Below are 24,957 nucleotides of genomic sequence, written 5' to 3'. Positions count from 1 at the left end.
GAGTTTGTGGCTGACAGTGTGAAAATCTTTATGCTCCAGTCTGTCAATTTTGCTGTATTCTTGTGGTAAACAGCAGTAAGCCAGAAAACTGTCACATCTCACAAATTGCAGCACTCTGCATCCATCATTCTAATTTTTTTCATTTGGAAAAAAAAACCTCCTATTATTCAAAGGTTTTGTTTTTTCCCCCAATATAAGAGGCAATGGCTTGTGAATTCCGACAGCCTGAACCTGTCCCCATTGACTCCAATGGGAGCAGGATCCACTCCCAAATGAGGAATGAAAACTATGGGCCTGATTCAAAGCCCCTGGGAGTATGGAAATAAGGCTTTGATGCTAGCAGGTGCTAACCACTTCTGAGTATCCTCACCTCCCATGGACTTTAACGGGAGTTGTGTGCTCAGCACCTCATGGACAAGCTCTGCAGGACAGAGCCCCGAAGAGACAGGCCTACCAAAGGACTACAGAAAGTGTTTTATTTACTTTAATCCATTTGTCAATTTAAGTATAATGCTTTTGCATCTGAACAGTTACTGTAAGATCCTTGGGGCAGAACTTATAGGTGAAATCCTGGCTCCATTGGAATTCCCATTGACTTTAGCAGGACAATGATTTTAGTCCACGTTTTCCTCTATATACTATACAATATTGAGCACAAAGATAGCACTTGATCAATATGGATACTCATTAAAAATCATATTGGAGTCCTGACTGAGAACTGACATATTTATTTCTTCACAAGAGTGCTTGCTATTAGAGGTAGTAATTTGAAATGTAATGGTGGAGGGTGCTACAGTAAACGTTCACCTGTTTATTTAACAGGTAACTTCACTACAATAATGTAGCTAAAGAATCCAAAAAAGCAGCCAACACATAAATTAAGTCAGCCCATGGTAAGCCTAACTGATAACGCACATGGTAAAATACTTACTTCCCTATCTCTCAGGAGAGCTGTGTCCATTAGTTTATGTTTGGTCAGTGCTTTTGAAAAGGATCTCTATAAGGGATAAGTGTTGTTCTGTAAATGTTACAGTTGTATTTATTCACTGTTATGGGCATAAGTATATTTTGTAAATTTGAGCTGAGACTGTCTTATTTTAGTTCTTGCCTGCAACTGTCCTTTTTAATGCACTTAATTTCTTATCCCTGTAGGGGATACATTATTTCACAGAGTATTTTGGTCATTAAAATCTTTCCAAGATATTTTTAGCCAATGCAATCTGCCCATTTGTAAGTGCTTTATAAACAATGTTCCACAGCTTTTCTGAGTAATCTATATAAAAAACTTGCATAGATCCTTGGTATTAGAAATGGGGGTGAGGGAAAATCTATCAGATCATTAAATCTACCCCTCTGCTAATGCAGGATAGAACTCCAGTGCAACTAATATATACCAAAGCTGAATAACAGTAATAGCCCCCAGATAGAGGATGTATTGGATAATAAACCAAAATGACACTTGAACTTAGCAAAAAGACCAAGAAGAAACCATAATCGTTAATGCATAAAGCTTATTGTGTATGTTTGGCCCAGTGATAAAGAACACATTATGCACCTCAAATATTTTGGCATGCCCATTTTCAAGTCATCAGAGCTGTTTTGTTTATTTTTTTTAAGTTAAATGGCTATGGGTCATAAAATACAATCTAGTTCCTGACTGACTGTCAGCTTCATTAATAGGTGGAAAGTTTATAATAAAAATTACTAAACCATGACTGTAACTTTGCTAAAGATTTCATACTGAACCCCTGTGGTGATTTTATTTTCTGTGTAGACACTGTAATTGCATGAGTTTTAAATCAACAAGACTTCTAGACAAACCTGAACAAAAACCACGTAGACTAAATTACAGGGCAACTTGCCAGCACCATTTCAACAGTGGAATTTTTTCTTTACACACCATTAGTGACAAACTTCCAAAATATGAACCAGTGTACCGGCTAAATCCTGACCTCTGCAGCACCTGGGGAGGGGATGCTTCAGTGTTCCTACTATGCAAACAACCTCCAGGCTCAGTAGGAATACGGAAGCACCTTGCTTGAATATCCCTCCACAGCTCACCTCCCTGTCTCCTACCCAGAACTCAGCTATCTCATCTGCCCAGTAAGCCCTAGCACCACCCAACCTCCACGCTACTTACTGCTTTCTTCATGGCCTCCTCCCTGTCCTGTGATGGGATGGGTCTCTTTCTGGGGTCTTGAGGAGAGGGGTTGTATGGCCATATCCTGAGATACCAATATATCTTTGTGGGTATTCAGACAGGGTCACTGCCCCACTTCAAATCCTCAGGGTTTTCTGGGATAGCTCAGGAAGCAGCTTGGTTTCCCCTAACACAGGACAGCAAGAGAAGGGAATATTCCCTTTCCCAACTGAGGTGGCTGCCATACCAGGGAGTGCTCCATAATGCTTATTGTGGTAGCTAAAAAACCCTCAAGGTTTCCTAGAAACTACCCAATAGGACTTTTTCCTGCATGTGGTTTCCAGGGAACCCTGGAGTGTTCCTTATCTACCACATTAAGCCTTAGGCGGCATCTACTGCCCCTGGGTTTAATGTAGCATCCACTGCAGAGGGAGAGGGAGCCAGGCTGAGGCAAAGGGGCTGTAGGGCTGTTGTAAATGCCCCTCAGTGGAATAGCCGGGGGCATTTTGGGACCAGGAGGAAGTATGGCTGGGGCAGGCCTGTGCTCCAGGTGTTCTCTGGCCACTGAAACAGGTGCAGTCCTGAGGGCTGCCCTAGTCTGCAGCAGTTCCCTTCAGCCCCTGACTCTGGGCTTCTCTTCTTGATCTCTGTGTTGGCCAGTGCAGGATTTAGCTACACTGGTGTGAAGGTTACACAGGGAGCTGTTTCACATGGTAACCTGAATGCAGTCGTCTGAGAGCAATGCCGTTAAAGATCAATTGCTTTAGATTAACACGTACTTTCCTTCACCTAGGACTGAGCAGTGTTGTTGGAGTTGGGTCCCATTGCGAAAAAGCATGCAACCCTCGAATGGGAAACCTAGCCCATGGACGAAGATTGTGGACAGATACCACATGTGGACGCAACTCCACCGAGTTTTACTGTTCATATAGTGAGAATGCGGACCTGACATGCAAGCGGCCCAAGTGTGACAAATGCAATGCTGCTCACACCCATCTGGCTCACCCGCCCTCTGCAATGGCCGACTCTTCCTTCCGATTGCCTCGCACATGGTGGCAGTCAGCTGAGGATGTGCACAAGGAGAGGATCCAGCTGGATTTGGAAGCTGAGTTTTACTTTACTCACATAATCATGGTGTTTAAGTCACCAAGGCCAGCAGCCATGGTTCTGGAGCGGTCCCAGGATTTTGGGAAAACATGGAAGCCTTACAAGTATTTTTCCACTAACTGTTCGGCAACTTTTGGCCTAGAGGATGATGTGACAAAGAAAGGAGCAATTTGCACTTCAAGATATTCAAGTCCCTTTCCTTGCACTGGGGGAGAGGTAAGTTCACTGGCATGTTAAAGGGATACTGTCAAATAAATGTTGGCCCTGAATTCAGTCCCCTTATAACCTTTGCTCCAGAATTTATATTTCTCATCTTACAGTGCCACTGTCAACTTGAAATCTAGTTAATTTCAAGAAATGAGTTAAAAGTAGTTGCAAGTACTACATCTGTGTGGTTTTACAATCACATTTTCCTACTTTTAAAAATGTTTCTCTCTCCCCTGTTGCTTTGTGAAAGACCCACACAAGCAACAGGTGAATTGACTATACTGGAAAAATGTTGAAACTGGCACACACACACACACACACACAAAGATATTGTTAATTTCAGAAAGTAAACAAATGTGATGGAAGGAGAAAACAGAACAATATTTTTCTCCATTCTCTTTCAGTTCTAGTAATTTTAAATGTTACTTGTAACAAAAGGTCAAAATTTGACAGAAATGGGGTTATTTTTCAACTGATGGTGTCCATGTCCCTGTTAAATAACTACCACTGTCACCAACAAATTAAAGTAAAATAAACCAAAAAGAGACACTGCTTACGTTGACCCAATAATTTTTCTGTAATTCTGTGGAAGAAGGACATACTAGTTAATTAAGAAACCCCACTCCATCATACATGCTATGTGCATGGACGCTAATATGAAAAAAAGAGGTAAACAAAAGAAAAATAGAAGGGAAAAATCACATTTGCTAAAAGAAAAATGACAATATTGAAAAGAGGTTATTTTATACATTACAAACAACAGAAAATAAAGAACATATAGATCTGCTACACAATGCATTGTTTTGCTTTTTTGCTTACACTGATAATTCAACTAGTTTTCTGAGAGATTCCCTCTAATGAAACCCTAATACAGAAATTAAGATCTGTTGTGTTGCTATCTCTGGGTTTACACTTTCGTTAGTGGTGAGGTATCCTCGGTGGACTGTTGGTAAAATCTGCTCCCTCTAGTGGTCTTTCAAGAGGTAGATGATCAGTTTACAGTGCTTTTCAGATGTGTTTTGTTTGTTAAATCAAACTTTTGATTTTCCTTTGGAATAAAATAGAGAATGGGGTGAGTTATTAACAAAAAGAAAGATCAGTTTTATTCTGTTAGACTGTGTTGATTATTTTCTTTGAAGTTAGGCTCCCCATGCCATCGTGCTGGGGATCAATATACATCTCCAAATAAATAAGGGCTTGTCTACACTACAAAGGCTTTGTTGGTAAAGCTATGCCAGCAGAGCCCTCTAGTGTATATACAGCGTATACAATAGAAGGAGTTTTTCCGCTGGCATAGTAACACCACTTCCCTGATGACACTAGTTATGTCAACAGAAGCACTCATGTTGGCATAGTTGCATCTACACTGGGGTTTTTACCAACATAGCTATGTCAGCTGGTGGTATGATTTTTCCTCCCACACTTCTAGCCAACTTACCTATGCTGGCAAAACTTTGTGGTGTAGACTAAGCCTTAGTAAATCATCTGTTGATATACAGAATTCTCACAAAAACGAGGAGTCCTTGTGGCATCTTACAGACTTAACAAATTTATTTGGGCACAGTTTTCCACCCCCATCCCAGCAGTTTAATGATTCAGTTCATAGACATTTAGGGCCAAATTTCCACTCTTGGATATGTTCATGGAATTCACACTGAATTCAGTGAGAATTTTGCCCTGAGATAGCCATACGTGGTTCTCACTGAATTCAGTGAAAATCACATATAGATATCCCAGTGTAAAACCTGACCTTTAAATGAAAAGATCAGATATGAATAAATTAAGTTGTGATTTAATTTCCCTCAAATTTTGCATCCAAAGGGAGGATGCTTTGTACAGTTTTTCAGTTTTTGTTTGTTTTCTTCACAGAAGAATATGTTAGCTCCATAGCAGGGCCTTGACAGTGTTTTAATTTAAAGGGCTAGACCCTCAGCTGGCACACATCAGTGTTCCATTATGCCTGTTTACCCCAACTGAGGATCCAACCCACAGTCTGAAAGCAATTGCCTTGCTAAAGGGTCATAAGGATTGTCACTGTTAAAAATTAACAATACACGTGAAGAGTCAAACCATATCAGCCATCACTGGAGTTATTCAGTTAGCTTTCTCCAGGATTGGGCCCTGGTTTGGTTAAGAAAGGAGTAAGGAGTACCTGTCCAAAGGAATACATAAGTCTATTCACTAAAATGCACCCTTCTATGTAAAAAGTCATGGGAGGGCAGCAGCTGTTCTGGTCTAGAGAGAAACGTTTAAGTGCATTCTTTTCATTGAAGGAATGAAAGCCTCTAGGCTCACTGAAGAGGCCGGTGTCCTTAGCAGTTACTTTATTAATCCAATAAAGGGTTAAAATAAGGGGACGACAAGGGAAAACTGCTTCCTGCTCCCCGTCCTTTGGTAAAAGCAGAGAAAGAACTTCCCCCCATGCTGGGGTTGGGACTCACTAAAGAAGGGACTCTGTAGTAGAAGTAGCAGGAGGTGCCAGGCTGAGGAGTGTCTTAGGCTCTCAGCATCTCCACCAGTTGTATGCCATCTCCATAAGGTTATGTAATGCCACTTTACCATGTAATGTTGAGCCCTATGACAATAGCTACACCAGGATTGGTGACCACTCCCTCTCGAGTTTGATCACAGAAGAGTGTGATTTGTGTGTCCTCATTCACACGATTCCTTGGTAACCTTTCTACAGGTGATGCTCAGAGAGAAGAAATTCAGCCCTGACTTGGGTTTGCAAAGAGTGTAAACCAGGGCAGGATTTGGCTCATCCGAGGTTGATTCTGAAGCTACTATTTGTGTATACAGTTCCCACTGAAGTCATCCCAGTAAAGTGTGTCCACCTAGAGGTGTGCAAATACAGGCCGAGTCAGTCTGCATGCGAGTCAGTGGAATTTCTGCATGTGCAGCAGCTAAAGGATTGATAGCCCCCTGTGTGGACACAAAATTTGTATCTGCATCCAATCCGCAATCCGCTAACGTGGTCCGCAGATATCTGCAGGTTTGCTGGGCTCTGAACATAAAATTTGGATCCGCATCCATCTGCAAATATGGTCAGACATCTGCAGATATAAAGTAGATATCCGCAAATTTGCAGGGCTCTAAGGATTGAGACGCCTACAAGTAGAAATCAGCAAATACCTTAGGTAAGGGGAGGAATTCAGTGTTATTCAGTGTATTCCAGGTAGCATGCTACAAAGCAATCCATTCACAGAATGGCCTTATTGTTGCAGTGTCTAATATGTTGGCTTCATTTTATTGTAGTTTGTGATAATTGCAAAGAAAGGAGACCTCCAATTCCAAATTGTCTTATTATTTCATATTTTAAAACAAATGTTGAGTCGAAGGGATTGGAGCCCTAAATCATTTGGGAGTTTATGCATATGGCACACTTCAGTTCCCTGCATTTAAACATCACTTGTATTTACGTGCAAAGTAATAACAGCAACTCTCTGGCAACCAGATGGCAAGCATGCATGCTTAGCATAGATCACATTTAATTTATTACAGCGTGCTACATTCCAGCAATTACTTCTAACTGCCAATAGCAATGTGTATCTCACCTAAAGCAATACCAGAGTTTTGTGTGCTGTTTTGAATTATGCACTGCTGACTCCCACTAATTGTAGCACCTAATTTCAGACATACGGAAACAGTTTCAGTTGAAACAGTAGTTTCAATATGCAGCCATCTTAAAATATCTAGCTTGAAAGGGTATTATTTAATTGCAGCTAAGTTGGCCCAGTATTCTTTAAAACATCAATATAAACTCTGAACTGCTCACAGGTCTCTTTAATATAAAGCAACTACTGTATAGCATGACAGCCAACTGCGCACAAGCCTCTTGGAGCACCACTTGAAAAAGTTTCAGTATCATATATAAAAGTCGAGGTACAAAAACACAGGCTGTGTGTGCCTGTATAAAAGCAGTATGGTCTAAACGTAAAAAGAAAGGGAATGGAAGTCAAAGTACCTGGGTTCTGTTTGTGACTTTATCACTGACAGATGTGACCTTGGACAAGTTATTTGGGCCAAACGGTTAAAAGTGGCCTTTGATTCTGAGTGTGGCACCTCATATCCTGAGACCTGGTGTAGAGCAGAGATTGGAACTTGGGTCTTCCAGATGACTGTGTGTAACAACTAGGCCATAGGCATTCGCATGCTCTCACTGGCTCAACGACTAAAATGGAACAGCTTCTGCAGGAGAGCTTGGGTGCGCCACCTCAGGCGCTCCACCTCAGGCTAAACAAGTGGTTAGGGCACTTCTGTAGGTGGTGCAAGACCTGTGTTCAAGTTGCTGCCCTACTTCAGGCAGAGTAAGGATTAGAATGTGGGATCTCCCACATCTGAGATCAGGGCTCTAACCTGTGGGCTATTGAATAAGAGGAGGTTGTACCATCATCTCATTTTCAATGAGAAAAGCTGTCTAACTTCTAAAAGGTGTCTAACTCCAGGAGAGGGTTCTTGGCAGTGAATCTCAAGTGGAGTCCACAGGTAGGTAACTCCCAACCTAACTCCCTTTGACAGGTGAAACTTAAGCCCCTCCATCCCCCACCCCCTACCCCTTTCCTAGCCATTTCCCACTGGGTAACTTAGGTGGCTCCCTGCTCAATGAGCTGGCTTTTGTGACTCCCATTCTTAGGTGCCTAACTCTCCAGTCCCCATGCATTGTATAAGGAGCCTACACACCTAATTTAGGGCTGAAGATTCCAGTGGGCAGCAGGGTGCCTAAAATTGGTCATGCCAATACTGAGCCTAAGATCTCTTTGTGGATCTAGCCTTTAATAACTAGAAGAAACAGCGATTTGAGATACTGTGTAAGAAGAGCTTGCCTGAAAGTGGTATAATCAATACACTTTTCAGCCCTAGATTCAGAAAATAGAAGCAAGTAAGCAGTACAGGGGAGGGGTCAGTGAGAGGCTAGATAGAGAGGAGAATCAGGATCGGGCCTGGCCCAAATGGATTAGCAGATGGGTCCTGCCATGAGGAGCTTACAGTTTAACTGAAGATTCTGTGCACTTCCATGCTACGTAAATAAAGGATTGTGTTTTTACACTATACTTTTTATACAAGTGAAAGCCTATTCCAAGCCAATGTCCTGAGTATAAGCCAGAAGTGGCTTTAGCAACTCAAACCTTTGCACACTTATTGAATGTTCCTTTTTAAAGCGACTCAATGAATTAATTAGGGCCAAAACACAGATTTTTTTTAAAGACAAGGCTTTATGAATAAAAATTGGACTAGTAACAGGCCTATCCTGATTCTTATGTCAGAAAATGTCCCTTATTTGCATCTTTACCTTGATGCTGATTTTCAGAGATTTATGACACCACAAGAGGCAAAATGCCAAGTCCGTAGGTTCATTTTTAAGGCACAAAGCTCAACATTTATGGAGAAATAAGAGATATGGAATTGGCCCTGGGAGCTGCTTTTGATCTTTTTCTTTAATAGAGCAGCTTTGTGTTTCCCTTTCTGGCACTGTGACTGGGAACTGAGCACAGGGATGTTGAAAAAGTAACAGGGCTATGCTAAGAAAAGAAGGCTAGGTAATGGATGAAGCTTCATTCTTGTTCCAACCCCTCTCCCAGTCTCTTCTCTGGGTAAGTCTTGGGATCCTCGAATGTGTCTACTTGTCTTCCAGAGTGGAACAAAAACACTTCCAGCCCTGTACTCTAATACACCCCAACTAACACAGCCTATCAGCCTTGCCACCAGTCCCTGATCTCCCTGATTTTGCAGCTTGCTCATTTCATTTCCACAATTGCATCCTCTGCTGATCTCATTCTAAGCCTCATGATTGTTCTCTTCCTATGTGTCTCTCCTCCTCTTGCTCACTTTCTATTCTGGCAATTGCAAAATCACTGGATCTAATTCTCCACTACTTTGCATCTTGTCAATTTATTTTCATCCACTCTGGAGAGACAAGGGTGGGACACTAGGGAACAAGCTGGAGAATGAGAGATGAGATGGGAGAAGGAGAGGGCAAAGTGGAGGTAAAATAAAGCTGGTGAACATTTTTTCATTGAGAAGCAAAGGTAAACGGCTTTTAATCAAAAGTGAAAACTGTCATAGAATTTTCATTTTTGATCATTTTTTTGTTTGTTTTGAATGAAAAACTGAAATTTGTGATAAAATCTTTTGGATTTTTTTTAAACCAAATATTTTAAACAAAAGATGGAAAACTATAACAGAAATATTTTTTGAAAACCAAATATTTATCACATTTAGATTTAAATTTACACCTGTGCACAATGTATATGAAACACCACCAAATCAGAATTCTCCACTCACACTGGTGGGAGCATTTCATGCCCATTTTGATTCTCTTTGCACAGGTGCCAATGACTCTCCAAGGTGCAAGGCAGCAGAGAGTAAGATCCCTACCCTTGGAGATTCTCCATAGAGTCTCTCTCTCCCTCTCCAGCCTCAGCTCTTCCTCTCCAGTTTGCTCCCTGCTCTGTCGTGGTACCAGTCTCCCATTCCTTTTCTCCCCACAGTCGGGTCACTGGCAAAACAAAGTGCAAGCAATGAAGAATCAGTCCAGTGCAACTCAAAGAAGTGCGTGCATTGACTCTTGAAGTTCCATGAGCACAGCCACTGCTTCACCCCTTAAGAAAGTACAGCATGTGGCCAGTGTGGAAAGTGATGGGGCACAGGCTCTGTCTCCTCCCCATCCCAGTTCGGGTAGCTAACACTGGTCTTGTGTAGTCCTTCTGCTCATATAACCAAAAACAGACTTCATTTGTGCTCTGTCCCTATTTGGGGTCATAAATGGGGAAGCTCCTTGTTCACGAACTCTTTTGCAAAGGAGCGGGGCACAGTCTGACCCTGTGTGATTTATTGTAACCTATTTAGTTTACTCCTGTTTGCACATGTAGACTGTGATAAACTGAAGTGTTCTGCAATACTGTTACTGTAAAGCAGGGCTAGTTTCTAGCAGGCCTGGACATACAAGCTCACACCTGAAAAACCCTAAGCTGAGGGAGAACAAGGGGCAGAAGACCTCCACCCTAATTCTAATTCCAGCCAATGCAGAGATGATGATCTGCAGACCTGCTATGACAGGAGCCATGGAAAGGCATCACAGGGTGAGGTCTAGGATCAGAAAGCATAGTCCAGACATTTTGACAGAAGTATTCTGGAGGGGAGGGTCTGCAAAGGGAACGCTGTTGGTAAAAATAGAAGCACACAATATTATTATTATTTATTTCTATACCATTATAGTGCCTGGTGACAAATCAAAGAGGAAGTCCCCAAATATAGTGCCTATCTATAAAAAGGGAAATAAGGACCCAGGGAATTACAGACCAGTCAGCTTAACTTCTGTACCCAGAAAGATAATGGAGCAAATAATTATGCAATCAATTTGCAAACACCTAGAAGATAATAAGGTGATAAATAATGGTCAGCATGGATTTGTCAAGAACAAATAGTGTCAAACCAACCTGATACCTTTCTTTGACAGGGTAACAAGCCTTGTAGATGGGAGAAAGCAGTAGATGTGGTATATAATGACTTTAGTAAGGCTTTTGAGACTGTGTTGCATGACCGTCTCATAAACAAACTAGGGAAATACAACCCTAGAGGGAGCTACTATAAGGTGGGTGCATAACTGGTTGGAAAATCGTTCCCAGAGAGTAGTTATCAATGGTTCAGAGTCATGCTGGAAGGGCATAACGAGTGGGGTCCCGCAGGGATCAGTTCTGGGTCTGGTTCTGTTCAATATCTTCATCAGTAACTTAGATAATGACATAGAGAGTACATTTATAAAGTTTGCGGACGATACCAAGCTGGGAGGGGTTGCAAGTGCTTTGGAGGATAGGATTAAAATTCAAAATGATCTGGACAAACTGGCGAAATGATCTGAAGTAAATAGGATGAAATTCAATAAGGACAAATGCACTCCACTTAGGAAGGAACAATCAGTTGCACACATACAAAATGGGAAATAACTACCAAGGAAGGAGTACTGTGGAAAGGGAGCTGGGGGTCATAGTGGATCACAAGCTAAATATGAGTCAACAGTATAACGCTGTTGCAAAAAAAGCAAACATCATTCTGGAATGTATTAGCAGGAGTATTGTAAGCAAGACAGGAGAAGTAATTCTTCCACTCTACTCCGTGCTGATTAGGCCTCATTTGGAGTATTGTGTCCAGTTCTGGGCGCCACATTTCAGGAAGGATGTGGACAAATCGGAGAGAGTCCAGAGAAGAGCAACAGAAATGATTAAAGGTCTAGAAAACATGACCTATGAGGGAAGATTGAAAAAATTGGGTTTGTTTAGTCTGGAGAAAAGAAGACTGAGAAGGGACATGATAACAGTTTTCAAGCGCATAAAAGATTGTTACAAAGAGGAGTGAGAAAAGTTGTTCTTGGTAACCTCTGATAATAGAATAAGAAACAATGGGCTTAAATTGTAGCAAGGGCGGTTTAGGTTGGACATAAGGAAAAATTTCCTAACTGTCAGAGTGGTTAAACACTGGAATAAATTGCCTAGTGAGGTTGTGGAATCTCCATCATTGAGGATTTTTAAGAGCAGGTTGGACAAACACCTGTCAGGGATGGTCTAGATCAGGGGTCGGCAACCCTTTCAGAAGTGGTGTGCTGAGTCTTCACTTATCCACTCTAATTTAAGGTTTCACGTGCCAGTAATACATTTTAACGTTTTTAGAAGGTCTCTCTCTATAAGTCTGTATTATATAACTAAACTATTGTTGTATGTAAAGTAAACAAGGTTTTTAAAATGTTTAAGAAGCTTCATTTTAAATTACATTAAAATGCAGATCTTATCAGTTTAGTGCAGTGGTTCTTAACCTGGGGGTGTGAGATGCCCTTTCTGGGGGTGCGAGACATGCGAGATTTTTTTAGAAGCTGGGAGTGGCTGCAGAGCTCTGGGCCCAGCCCAGGACCAGAGCCCTGGGCTGGCTGCTGGTACCCCAGGCCGGCAGCAGCTGGGCAGGGCCAGAGGCCCGGACCACAGCTTGCAGGGGGCCAGCAGCTGGAACCCCAGACCAGCAGCAAGGTGAGCTGGGCTGGCAGCTGGTATCCCAGGCCGGCAGCAGGCTGAGCGGGGCCGGTGGCCAGAACACTAGACCATCAGCTGGCTGAGCGGGGCTGGCGGTCTGAACCCCAGACCGGCGACGGGCTGAGCGTCTCAGCGCCAGTCTGGGGTTCCATCCTAGGGTTCCATTCACTCAGGCAGGCAGCGGACTGAGTGGGGCCGGCGGCCAGAACCCTGGCTGGCAGCAGCGTGCCAGTAAAAATCGGCTCGCGTGCCACCTTTGGCACGTGTGCCGCAGGTTGCTGACCCCTGGTCTAAATAATACTTAGTCCTGCCTTGAGTGCAGGGGACTGGACTAGATGACCTCTCGAGGTCCCTTCCTGTTCTATGATTCTAAGCTAAGGAGTCTGCAAATACTGCTTTCAAAGCATTAATGTGCATCCATTTTGTAGCCAGTTACATAACTGTCCAGAATTTGACCCAGTCATTGTGTTGAGTTACTGCTTGTAAAATGGTTCCCAGTCAATTTCTGAGATTACCTCCGCTGGAGAAATTAGCACCAAAGACCTGACTCCCAGTCAAATGCCAGCATATAAATTTGCTCCTCATTCCCACACCCACTCCTCAACCCATATTAAGCAAATTTATATGCTGGCGCTTGACTGGGAGTCAGATCTTTGGTGCTAATGTGCCTGACAAGTATGGAATTTTGGGATAATAAGTGGATTTCTTGGGGAATCCCTAGTGGGAGGTTAATGGAAATTACCCAACTCTGATTATGCAAAAAGTAGCCTTTTGAAACTATGCCATGAGAGGAGGATCATTGTCAGCTGATTATCTGATATAGAAGCCCAAGATCAAGGCCAGAGCTATATAAGAAATGGCTGATCTGCCTATTCTGGGTTTGGGTTCTGGATCTAAGATGGATGAACTTGTAACCACAGGGAAAACCCAGTTGTGGGTCTGAAGGACTAAAACCTTCCAGAGCCTTAGTCTGGAATGTGGTGACCTCTGATAAGCTTTTTAGCATGTGTGTATGTTCTTTTATTGTTTCAGTGTTTTCTATGGGACACTTTTACCATAAGAATAAATGTGCTTGCTTAGAAGGAGCAGTATGGTATCTCACATCTGCTGCAATACACTCATCATAGCCCTCACAGAGAAAGCAAAGCACAGGCACTGGCCTTTTAGACCATCTGGCTTGCTGGGGATATCATGGAGTAAGGCAGGGAGCTGTGCAGCCTTAAAACCCCTGGTCAGGAGGGAGAGAGATGTGGGTCTCCACCCAAGAGTGGTGACAGCTGGGAGCCAGAAGCCTAAATTTGGTGCCCTGGGATCACAAAGGGCAAGTACAGGTGCAGCTGCCCGGAAACTCAGACAGTCCTCTCTCTCTCACTTCTCTTCTTGCTTTACGCTGGGGTAACTTCATTGGCTCCTGATTTGCACCACTGTAAGAGGGAGGAGAATCAGGCCCTAGAAGTACAGTCTACTAAGAGAAGGACTTTTGGAGCTTAATACAATGTAGATTATGTTAATGTGGTAACGATGAAACAGATTTCCATAACAATGGACAGCAGCCTGAATAATGTTAACATCTTTCTGTCAATTAATTAATGTATGTCTAGCGATCACAGTTTGTACAACAGAATACTCCACAATATACACAAAGGATGCACTGATGCATTATAAATAGGACTGCACAATTAAAAGTTAACCAGTCTTAAAATATTAAATTTAGGAACATCAACATTTGAATAAATTTTGACTGAATCTTCATAGAAGTATATTGCTTCTCAAGAGCTGGAATCAAACTGACAGTAAATTCAATTTCTTGTGGAGAGTCATTATTAGGCACTTCATTGTTGTCATGATGCAGCTTGCATTTTACGGTTTAATTGCTTGCTTGCAACATATTTGCATGGGCTTTGCATAATGTCCGATCGCTCTATTTTGCTTCAGCTTGAAAAACTATCTGCTGATTCTGAAGAGTTGTTTATACTTAATCACAGACCTCAAAGAACATGTAGTACAAAGGAATGCAAATCCCATGTGGACTGATCCATTATTCTTCAATATAACTTACCATACAGCCGCCTTTTATTGAGTGTTGACGTGAAAGAGCTGTCCCCTTTCTCCTGGCTACTGACTAACCTTTTCATGCAAGAAACATATATTAATAGTTTAAAGGGACCTGTTGGTTAGGCATGAAATTAAGCAAGTATTGCATTTTCTTCATTTTGGTTCCATCCTGTGGTAAATGAGACCTTTTTCTTGTGTACGGAATATAGGCTTTTCAGTATAAATATTCAAAATCTCTTAGAATAAAGTCTCACAAAAATTATTGTAAATGGAGTTTTTGAACCAAGTTGGTATAATTCCACTGATTTGGAACTCACTGATTTCAACTAGCTAAGGAGCGGGGAGGGTGGTGTGGGGGAGAAAAGCAGTAGCACTCAACTGGGAAAGCATGATAATTATGGAGACTGTCACTGATTAGCTCTTCATGTTAAATACGATTGCTGAAATAAATAAGACTTTTTATTGATTTGTAAAATTATAATGAATCATAATCTAGTGAGGGCATATTCTGATCTCACTTTTATCACTTTAAATCATCATAACACCAGTGAAGTCAATAGGGTGATTGTGGAATCACTGTAATGTAAAGTCCTGATTCAGCAATGCACATGAACACATGCTTAACTTTAAGTGCACATTTAAGTACTTTGCTGAATAGGGATGTACTTAAGCATGCACTTAAGTCCTTTGCCAAACCGGATTCTAAGTGAGAGCAGAATCTGGCCTCCAATTTGGTAGCATGTGTTTCTATTTTCCCACTTCGGTCTGGTCTCAAATAAAGAGGAAGTATTTCAAGGGCAAGATAAAACAGTGTATGCACCAGTGAGCCAAGGGAAGTGTTTTAACCCCTTCTTAAGGAGAAAAGAATGGAAATACGAAAAGGTAAGTGGTGGCCAGCTCCTGCACAGAGTCCACAGATCCTCTCTCTTCTTGTGTACCCTGTGCAGGAACTTGTCTCAGTTGTAGCCCTTGTACTCTTCTGGAAGTTTTGTCTGAGTAAAAACTGAAGGCCAGATTCTCCTCCTCTGTAAGGGGAATTTTGGGGGCACTACAACCATTGTTCCATTAGACCTGTGCTACCAAGGAGCAAGAAGAGAGGAGGAGGCCTGCACAACTGATTTGGGCTTCCATCAGATCCCAGAGATCTGCCAGTTTGATGGATCAAACCTCTGGCCAAATTCCATGGTGGGGCTGTCCCCAGCCTGGAACAATTTGGTTAAATTCTGTGCGTGTGGAGGGAAATCTCTGCAGAGTTGCTGACCTCCAATCTAATGGTCTTTTTTCATGGGAGTGGGGAATGTGGCCTTGATAAAGTGTTCAAGTTTGACCACATGTTATAATTGTAATAAGATTAGTATAAGGAGCCAGGTTCGGATCTAAATCATGCTCATGTGCTGCAAATCCAGAATAACTTCACTGCCTTCAGTCAAGCTACTTCTCAGTTACATTGATGGAGATTGGAATTGGATGCTACAGTCAGAGATAGTCAAATACAAATTAAAATGTATTTCCCCAAAGACTCAGACATCAAATCTTTCAGTTGAATGCTCAGACTGAAAAACCATCTCTAGTGCACATGAAAAGCTTTCTGTCCCCCTCCCATCCACTCCCCGCCCCCACACACACAGACAGGGTCATATTAATACTTCTTAGTTATGGTTCTCATCTTTAACTTATCCTAGTCTAGAGCTCATCATTAAAATAAAAGGCCTCAATGTAGCTGAGTGCCCACTACAGTATTTTAATACGTTAATAACTTGTATTTACTTGTTCATGAATTCATAGGGGTGCTAATAATTCACTCTGAGGATTTTACTCATTGTCATTCTTTGCTGTTAGAGAGTCTCTTCGGCAACAAATATTGACACAATACCATCTTTTGAAGCATCATATATGCACATTTTACTGGTATGTGTTTGTGTCTTTGAATGGTTGATCAATATTATATATCTGCTGTGGCAGATTAGCCTTTATATGATCTCCCTTGTAGCATTATTGCATCCAGCCTGTCTTCATTCCTCATGGATTTATATACCAGCTCCTACAGATTTTTCCTGGAACTAACTCTGATGGAGCAGAGAACAAAAATAAATGGTGTCCACTTACCCAAGGGCTTGACCCTGCAAGGCACTGGTCATTTTTAACTCCCATTGGCACCAATGGGAGTCCAGAATGCTCAATGGGATCACATGTTTGGATTACGTAAACACACCACAAAAATCTTTGCCCATCTCTTACCCCAACCTCATACCTTCTTTTAGGCTTCGGAAAGTTTGCCTAAGAACCCACCATATCCCTTCTTAATTAAATCCAAATCTCATGTGCTCTGGGACACACAGGGCCCTAGAGCATGGGGAATTTGGATTCGGTAACTTGCAGGACTCAGGACCCCTAAAATGAGCTGTGCAGAGGAGAAGTGGATGTGGCCTTGAAACAGATGTGGCCTTCAAACCATGAGAGGTTTGCTCATCGCTACTAACATTTCTGCTGGCCCCATTTGCTTTAGTTGCCATTGGAAGCTGGACAAACCCAGAAGACCACAGCGAATGCTAACACGCATGAAAGGCAACGTGTTTTCAAATGTCGCTGGTGTATACTCGCATTTCATAGAAGAATTTAAACTCACTCTTCCTGATCTTCCATCTTTGGAACAAAGGCACTTCATGCGCTACACCGAGGTGGCATTACAGGACTGGACACAGCACCCCCTTGAGTCAATGACAAAATTCTGCGTGGTGCTGGAACGGGTCTATTTAGAGGGTAGTCCTGACTAGGTAAAAAGTAGCTGGTAGCTAGGCACAGCACAACAGCGTTACATTATACCAGAGACCAACAGAGGGGCCAGGTACTTAATTCATTTAGAAAAGACAGGGACTGACCTAATGATTTTCTAGTAAAGCGATGAGGGGGAGGAAGACTTCGAGCCTGTTTAATGGTGTATTTGTTTTCTCTGTGTGAAGTGCCTCGGACGCTATTGACAGACAAGCACTTTGGGCCAGGTGGTGACAGGGCCTTTACTCCCCTCAGAGATCTTTGAACCAGTTCTCCTTTGTTATGCCTCCAGGGGTGCCCAGGGGAAGAGGCTGGACTGTGCCACACTTGCAGAGAGCAAGCTGCAACATCTAAAGCAGTGGTCTCCAAACTTTTTTGTTCGCGCACCCCATCAGTAAAAAATTTTTGAGTACGCATCCCCTGCCGCGCCGAAGGGCCAGCTCTACCATTTTTGCCGCCCCAAGCAAAAAAAAAAAGGTGCTCGGACTCCCACCTGAACTGCTGAAGCAAAAAAAAAAAGCTGCCCGAACTGCCGAAGCAGCGCTGCTCCGGTGGTGCTCCTCCTGCCAAGCACCCTGAAGGATCCTCTTGCGCATCCCCTGGGTGCGCGCACCCCACTTTGGAGACCACTGATCTAAAGAACAGTGCAGCCTGCCCAGTGCACCTTTGCAATGGACTCCTTAGATAGGGATTAGGCCTTGGGGAGGTACAGTCACTTTCTAACCTCTGCCCGGGGCAGTATGACTGCACTGCTCCCTACCTAGGCCACTGGCTAAATGCACCTGATCCTGCCCAGGAATGCCCCTCTGCAACTTCTGCTATACTCGCCTGCAGAATGGTCTTTTTGTCCTATTCTGTCCCTGGATTTTCTTGCATGCACCCATGTTTATGGCTGTTGGAGTTTGGCCCTTCACTTTACCAGCTATTGAAATGCAGCCACCTCTGGGATGGAACATGGCAAAAGTGTAACCGTGCTCGGCAACACTACCCAGCATAGAACAGGAAGCGAAGAACATCGTATCCATCTGAAACAAGACCTGATCCTGGGGCTACCAGTGACAAGTGGCTTGGAATTTTTTAATGACCACAAGAAGTCAGGCCTTTGGTTTTACATCTCATCTCATAGCTAGCATCTCTTGCAACATTGTGCGCCAAGGGTCCAGTATTAACACCTAGGGAAGACTGATTCGCCTATTCAGATTTTGGCAGCACACTAGTTTAACATGGAGGGCTCCCACTTTGTAAGATCTAGTGAGATGATAGCCCAGATTTTACTGCTGCTTCCCAACAAGGCCCCCAGTGGGCTGACATAGGACCATATCCTGACACCAAACTATGCGTAAAACTCCCAGGGTTCCATATCCCATGGTACCACCTATGTCACAGGTAGGAAAATGGTGGCTTCCCACCTCTTTAATACATTTTCATTTTTATTCTTTCATTTGCATTTAACATTTTTCCTTTCCTATATTAGATGTCAGACACCATCAACTGGATGATTCTCAGACTTGCTTTAATTCTGCAAATTATAGACACAAAACTTTCAATTATATACATTGACATTCTATATGACATTTCCCAGACCTGAAGAAGAGCTCTGGGTAAGCTCGAAAGCTTGTCTCTCTCACCAGTAAAAGATATTCCCTCACCCACCTTGTTTCTCTAATATCCTGGGACCAACATGGCTACACCAACACTGCATATTATATGGACTAGCATATTAAAAATATTTTGGGAAAATGTATTACTCTTGGGTTGCAAAGGAATTCCCTTGATCCCCTGATCCCCTTGTTCACTGAAACTCTCTAACTGACCACCCTATCTCACAGGCTCGTGAAGTTGTGTGTCATGCTCGTGAAGTTGTGTGTCATGCTCGGAGGTTATTCTGTGGTTCTGGGGAGCGAGCCAGGTTTTTTTAATGGCATTGCCCCTGAACAAGCAAGTGCAGCTCTCTTTCGGTCTCATTCTTGGGATGAAGCTCCAAGCTTAGTTGATCTCACATACACTAAACAGGTACCGCAGGCAGGCCAAACCTGAGAACATAAATCTTACTGGGGGAGGGCAGGGAGGGAAGAGAAAGCTGCCTGAGGGAAGAATATTTAAATATCATTTTTCTTGCCAGCAGACCAAAGGGGTTCTTCTGTGTCTGTTCTTTTTCCTATGCCATACAGTGCAGCCTTGCAAATTGTAACTTTTGAAAAGAATAATCAGGATTAAAAGACTAATTGAAATGAAAACTTTGCCTTTAATGGTGCATATCTGATGATGCTATAAATCTAAAGGGATTTGCAAGCCAGGAAACTAAAACTAAGTGTATCTATATGTGTCTGATGTAGTCTCATGACAGTTACAGTAAAAAGATCAAGCATTTTTATTTATTTATTTATTGTAATAGTGTCTTGTAGGAAATTCTTGATTAAGCAAACTAAGCCATTTTGGGAACAAACTCTTTGTTCAAGGAGCAACACAGGTTAATCTGAGGTGAAGAAATCCAACAGTTTTGAGCTATCTGTACCGAATTGATATTTCTATGGTGTGAATGTTATGTATATGTGCAGTGTTGTTGTAGCTATGTCAGTCCTAGGCTATTAGAGAGACAAGGTGGGTGAGGTAATATTTTATTGGACCATATTTTATTTTAATATTTATTTTATTTATTTTATTATAATATTTTATTCTGTTGCTGAGATAGAGAAGCTTTCAAGCATACAGAGCTCTTCTTCGGGACTGAGTCCTGAAGAAGGTCAGACCTGAAGAAGAGCTCTATGTACCCTTGAAAGCTTGTCTCTCTCACCAGCAGAAGTTGGGCCAATAAAAGATATTATCTCACCTACCTTGTCTCTCATTTATTTGTGTAACATTTGAATGAAGACTAGCATGATCTAGCACTGTGCTGTACTAAGATTGTACCAACGAACCAGTGAGATCTTGAAGAAGAAGATATCACCCAGGGCCGGTGCAACCTATTAGGCGACCTAGGCGGTGCCTAGGGCACTAGGATTTGGGGGGCGGCATTTTCTTCGGCGGCGACCGGCATTTAGGTGGAGGGAGCTGGGGCAGGGGGCGCGGGGAGGGTTGCCTGCAGCAAGTAAGGGGGGGCCGGCACGCAGGGGAACTCCCCGCCCCAGCTCACCTCTGCTCCGCTTCCTCCCCTCAGCATGCCGCCCCGCTCTGCTTCTCTCCCTCCCAGGCTTGCGGCCCCAAACAGCTGATTGGCGCCGCAAGCCTGGGAGGCGGGAGAAGTGGAACAGCAATGGCGTGCTCGGGGAGGAGGCAGAGCAGAGGTGAGCTGAGGTGGGGAGGGGAGCTGCCACGGGGGGGGTGCCTCAGGGCGGGGGGGAGGAGCTGCTGCAGGGCTCGAGGAGGGGGCAGAGCAGAGGTGAGCTGGGGTGGGGAGCTGCTGCACGGCTCCCCGGGCTGGGGGGGGTGAGGAGCTGCTGCGGGGGGGGTATGCCTCAGGGCGGGGGGGGAGGGAGCTGCCGCAGGGGGAGCACATCAGGGCGGTGGTGGGGGGGCAGGGAGCTGCCGCAGGGCTCGGGGAGGGGAGAGGGCGCAAGGTGGAAGTTTTGCCTAGGGCGCGAAACATCCTTGCACCGGCCCTGATATCACCTAATTATTACCAGGTTATAGAGGTTTCTAGGGAACCCTTGAGGATTTTGTGTAGCTTTTACTCATGCATCCCTCAGGCAAGCACCTGTTGGTTTGTGTGTGTGTAAGAATTTTCAAGATCTGACCCATACATTTTATAGTCTTTGAGGCTGAAAGCCCTTTGAGTTTCATAAACCGCATATGGGGTGGTCCTTGGTATCAGTTGCATATATTTTTTCTGCATATTAACTCACCCTGTTGTGACAGCTCCTGATTGACCCATTGCTGATCACCTACAGCCCTCCACAGCTCTGCAAATGTTTTATTACCCTAGATATTTATTTATAAAGTTGAGATATGTTAGTTCCTTGAAACTATGAAAACAAACAAATTCAAACACACAAACTAAATAAATAGAATATTGTGATCAATCTTCTAAAGCCAGCAGAAAGATCACTTATTTCAAATTTAAGGAATTTGCATCTGATTTTTGTTAAAATTGTTTAACATTTAAATTGTGAGGCAGGAATTATGGTTTGTTTGCCTATTTTTATCTCTGTGTTATAAAGGTTACAGAAGGGATTGGTGGAAGTTGTCTGAATGGTCGTCTTTGTCACTGGATGAAACAGCCACCTATCATAAAGACCACAAAATGTGTCATCTCTATGGTGTCTCATGGATGGATTTCAATGAACTGCCTTTGGTCATGCAATAGGAATTCTGCTGTGCCATAAATAGGGGTTGTCTGCAGAGATCTAGTGCTTTCTATGACACATAAGGCAACATTTATGGTCCATAGTGAGCTTAGTGATTTCTCAAAAAGTCCAATCTGTATGATTAATCAGTCTTCTGATTTTTTTCCCCATGGTGTCCAATCTCACATTAATAATTCTGAAGTGCACAATGTGAGTGTGCAAACACAGGTAATGTTAATACTTTTCACTGGAAAAAGAGAGGCATCTCTCCTGTAGAGTCCACTTTATCTGACAGGCAGGCAAATAAATCCTATATTAGAGGAGGACTCTAGGAGCAATACCTGCCCACTTTAAGCTCTCTAAACTTCCTACATCTTGTTAATCATTTACAGCTTCTGCCAACATTTTTTTTTACCCAAGGCATGATGTTCATTTCATAAGTTTCTCTTTTAGTTGCATTTAAAGTTCAGGTGGATATGCCAAGTTAGTCAGATGAACCTTTGATACTTACAAAGAAAAGTTAATTGCTGAGTGGGAAATGTTATAAGTATTTTATTATTATCAGCATTATTAATGAGAGCAGAAATTCATTAGGTTAGATTTTTGCAAAGACAAAAATGGTTTGATAGGAAAGAACTAAAACAATGTAAAATAAAACTGTTGAGAGATGATGTTGAGTCAAGTTCAAGATCTTGGCCTTTATCTTCAAAGGACTCAATGACCTGGGCCCAGTGTATCTAAAAGTTTGGCTAATGTTCTAAGATGACAACCATGGTTAGGCTCAGTGGAGCTTTCAGCCGTCAGAGTGAAGCTTGTCTGTGCAGGAAACAGAGCGTTCTCAGGGGACGGTCTGAGACTGTGGAACAAACTCTCCCAGGAGCTAAGGACTGTCACAAATCTCACCACGATCTGCTCCAAGGGCAAGGTACACTTCTTCAACCTGCCTTCTCTAATGTAAACAGTTAGCCAGTATGTACCTTTTAAAAAAATACCCAAACCCTTCCACAACAAAACACTTCACCTCTGATACTGTGGTGCTGAGGGCAATATAAAAACCCGTGTAAAATAGGATAGAACTATGTTGGAGGAAATCATTTGGCTGCTGTTTAAGAGCCATTTTGGTCTATGATCAGAACAGGAGACTGACAGTCAGGATGCCTGGGTTCTGTTCCTTGCTCTGCTACTGCCAATGCTGTGTGGCTTTGGGCAAGTTACTAAACTTCTGTGTCTCAGTGTACCTATCTGTGAAAAAGGGAATGATCATCTGTAATTCACAGGTGTGCTGTGAAGGATAACAAATTAATACTTGTCAAGCGTTGTGTGATGCTTGGATGAAAGGTGCTCTACATATGTACCCATTACTATGAATTATTACTACAGTGGAAGTCTGGCTCCTCAGGACAGGGTGATGCAGCAGAACTTGGAAGTTACGCTGTTTACAGAAGATGTCAGGATGTCCACTTTCTTTAACAATCCCAGCTGAGACTATCATAGGCTTGCTCCTAGGCACATACTTTACCCCAGCTACATAGTGACGAAAGTGTATAATTTTGTGACTGTGGAGATATGTCAGTCCCTGATTGTGCCAGGCCAGAGAAGTCTGCAATTCTCATCACCCATGTTCAAGAAAGATTAATTTAAACTGGAACAGGCAAAGAGAAGAGCTACTAGGATGATCAGGAGAATGGAGGAGAAAGAGGTTGGCTTGTTTAGTCTAGCAAAAGGATGGCTGAGAGGGGATAGGATTGCTCTCTATATTAGTGGGTAAATACCAAGGAAGGTAAGAACTAATGTATATAAGTTGGCCATGAACAAATTCAGGCTGGAAATTTAGAAGAAAGTTTCTAATCATCAGTGGGGTGAGGTTCTGGAACAGCCTCACAATTGGAGTTGTGGGGGCAAACAACTTAATTAGTTTTAAGAGCGAGATGAACAAATTTGTGAGTCCACTTGTATGACGGGATTGCGTGTGATGGTAGCAGGCAGGCCTCAAGAGCCCCAGGTTAGTTCTGGTTTATGTCTTATGTTCCGACAAGTTCATGCTTCAGGGTTTCAGGCGGCCACCTGCAGGGGTCAGGAAGGGATTTCTCCTCCCTGCCCCTCCTTTGTTCCTCCCATGTATTCTGGGAAGGTTTTTTTTTAATCTTCTTCCTCTGAAGCGAAAGGGAGACTCCCCCCCCGCGGCAGCTAACCCCGCCTGGGGACCCCGCCCCAGCTCACCTTGGCTCCATCTCCTCCGTTGAGCACGCCAGCACCACTCTAATTCTCCTCCCCTTGCAGGCTTGTGGCGCCAATTAGAGGAGATTTAGAGTGGGGGCTGTGTGCTCAGCGGAGGAGGCAGAGTGGAGGTGATCTGGGGTGGGGAACGGTTCCCCTGTGCGACCCCCCATTACTGCGGGTGACCCTCCCCGCACCCCCTGCCCCCCCCGCCCTAGCTCACCTCCACTCCACCTCCTCGCCTGAGCGGGCTTATAGGCACCCCCAACCACTAGGCGCCCTAGACGGCCGCCTAATTTGCCTAAATGGTTGGGCGCGTGGGCCAAGGTTCTGAGGTGGCATTTTCTCGCTCAGGTGTTTGATTGGCAGGTTCTTGCTCACATACTCAAGGTCTAACTGATTGCCATATGTGGGGTGGGAGGGAATTTTCCCCTGGGTCACATTGGCAGTGACTGGGTGGGGGGAGATGCTGCCTTCCTGTGCAGTGCCTGGGTGCAGGTCACTTGCCAGGATTATCTGTGTGTAACCCTTCTGCCCATCTAAGTTGGCAGCAACAAGGGCCGGGTTCTGTATCTAGGGGTTCCGCTTCAATAACACAGTGCAAAACCGGCTCGAGCCCCCACCCAGTGACCTGGGACAATTACATACCACCCCCTGGGTGCCTCTAAGAGGCAATACTTCCCCTCTCGCAAGCACGGAGTCTGAGTGTAACAGAAAATGTTTAATAACATGAGGTAAACGACATCAGCATTAAATTGGAAAAACACCACAACTAGAGTTCATAGACCAAACCATGAGCGAAGACCCACCCCAGCAAATTGGGCCGTGTCCTCTCCCGTTGGTTCTTGGAACCAGCGACCCAAGAATCACCAAAGTCCCAAAAGTCCGACAACCCCCCAAAGTCTCTGTCCCTGATCAGTGCAGCCCCAGAGTTCAAAAGGGGGGGCGTGTGTGAGCAGGGTGTTAAGGGGCACCTTACGTGATCCGAGGCCAACCGGCTGCTTCTCCGTGGGGTTCCACCCAGCCTTCACCACGAACTGCTCCACTCCACCCGCAGTCCCACTCCTGCCGTCCCACGAACTGCTCTGGCAGCTGCTCCGCTCCGCTCACCGACCTGTGAGCCGTGCCGCTCCGCGCTGCTCCGCTCCGCTCCGCTCAC

The 24,957-nt window shown here is 43.7% G+C and overlaps 1 protein-coding gene across 3 annotated transcripts in view; it reads left to right on the top strand.

Annotated features, from left to right (window-relative positions):
* Window positions 1-24,957, top strand: part of NTN4 (netrin 4) — a 125,843-nt gene that overhangs the window by 2,885 nt on the left and 98,001 nt on the right. For all 3 annotated transcript variants that reach the window (XM_054028397.1, XM_054028387.1, XM_054028405.1), the window contains exon 2: window positions 2,934-3,463. In XM_054028397.1, the coding sequence (XP_053884372.1) occupies window positions 2,934-3,463 (530 nt within the window). The remainder of the gene's footprint in view (window positions 1-2,933; window positions 3,464-24,957) is intronic.

Source organism: Malaclemys terrapin, chromosome 1, assembly GCF_027887155.1.
Source record: "Malaclemys terrapin pileata isolate rMalTer1 chromosome 1, rMalTer1.hap1, whole genome shotgun sequence".
NCBI lineage: Eukaryota > Metazoa > Chordata > Testudines > Emydidae > Malaclemys > Malaclemys terrapin.
The sequence above is the reverse complement of the archived record's forward strand: the minus strand, read 5'-3'. Positions and strand labels throughout refer to the sequence as shown.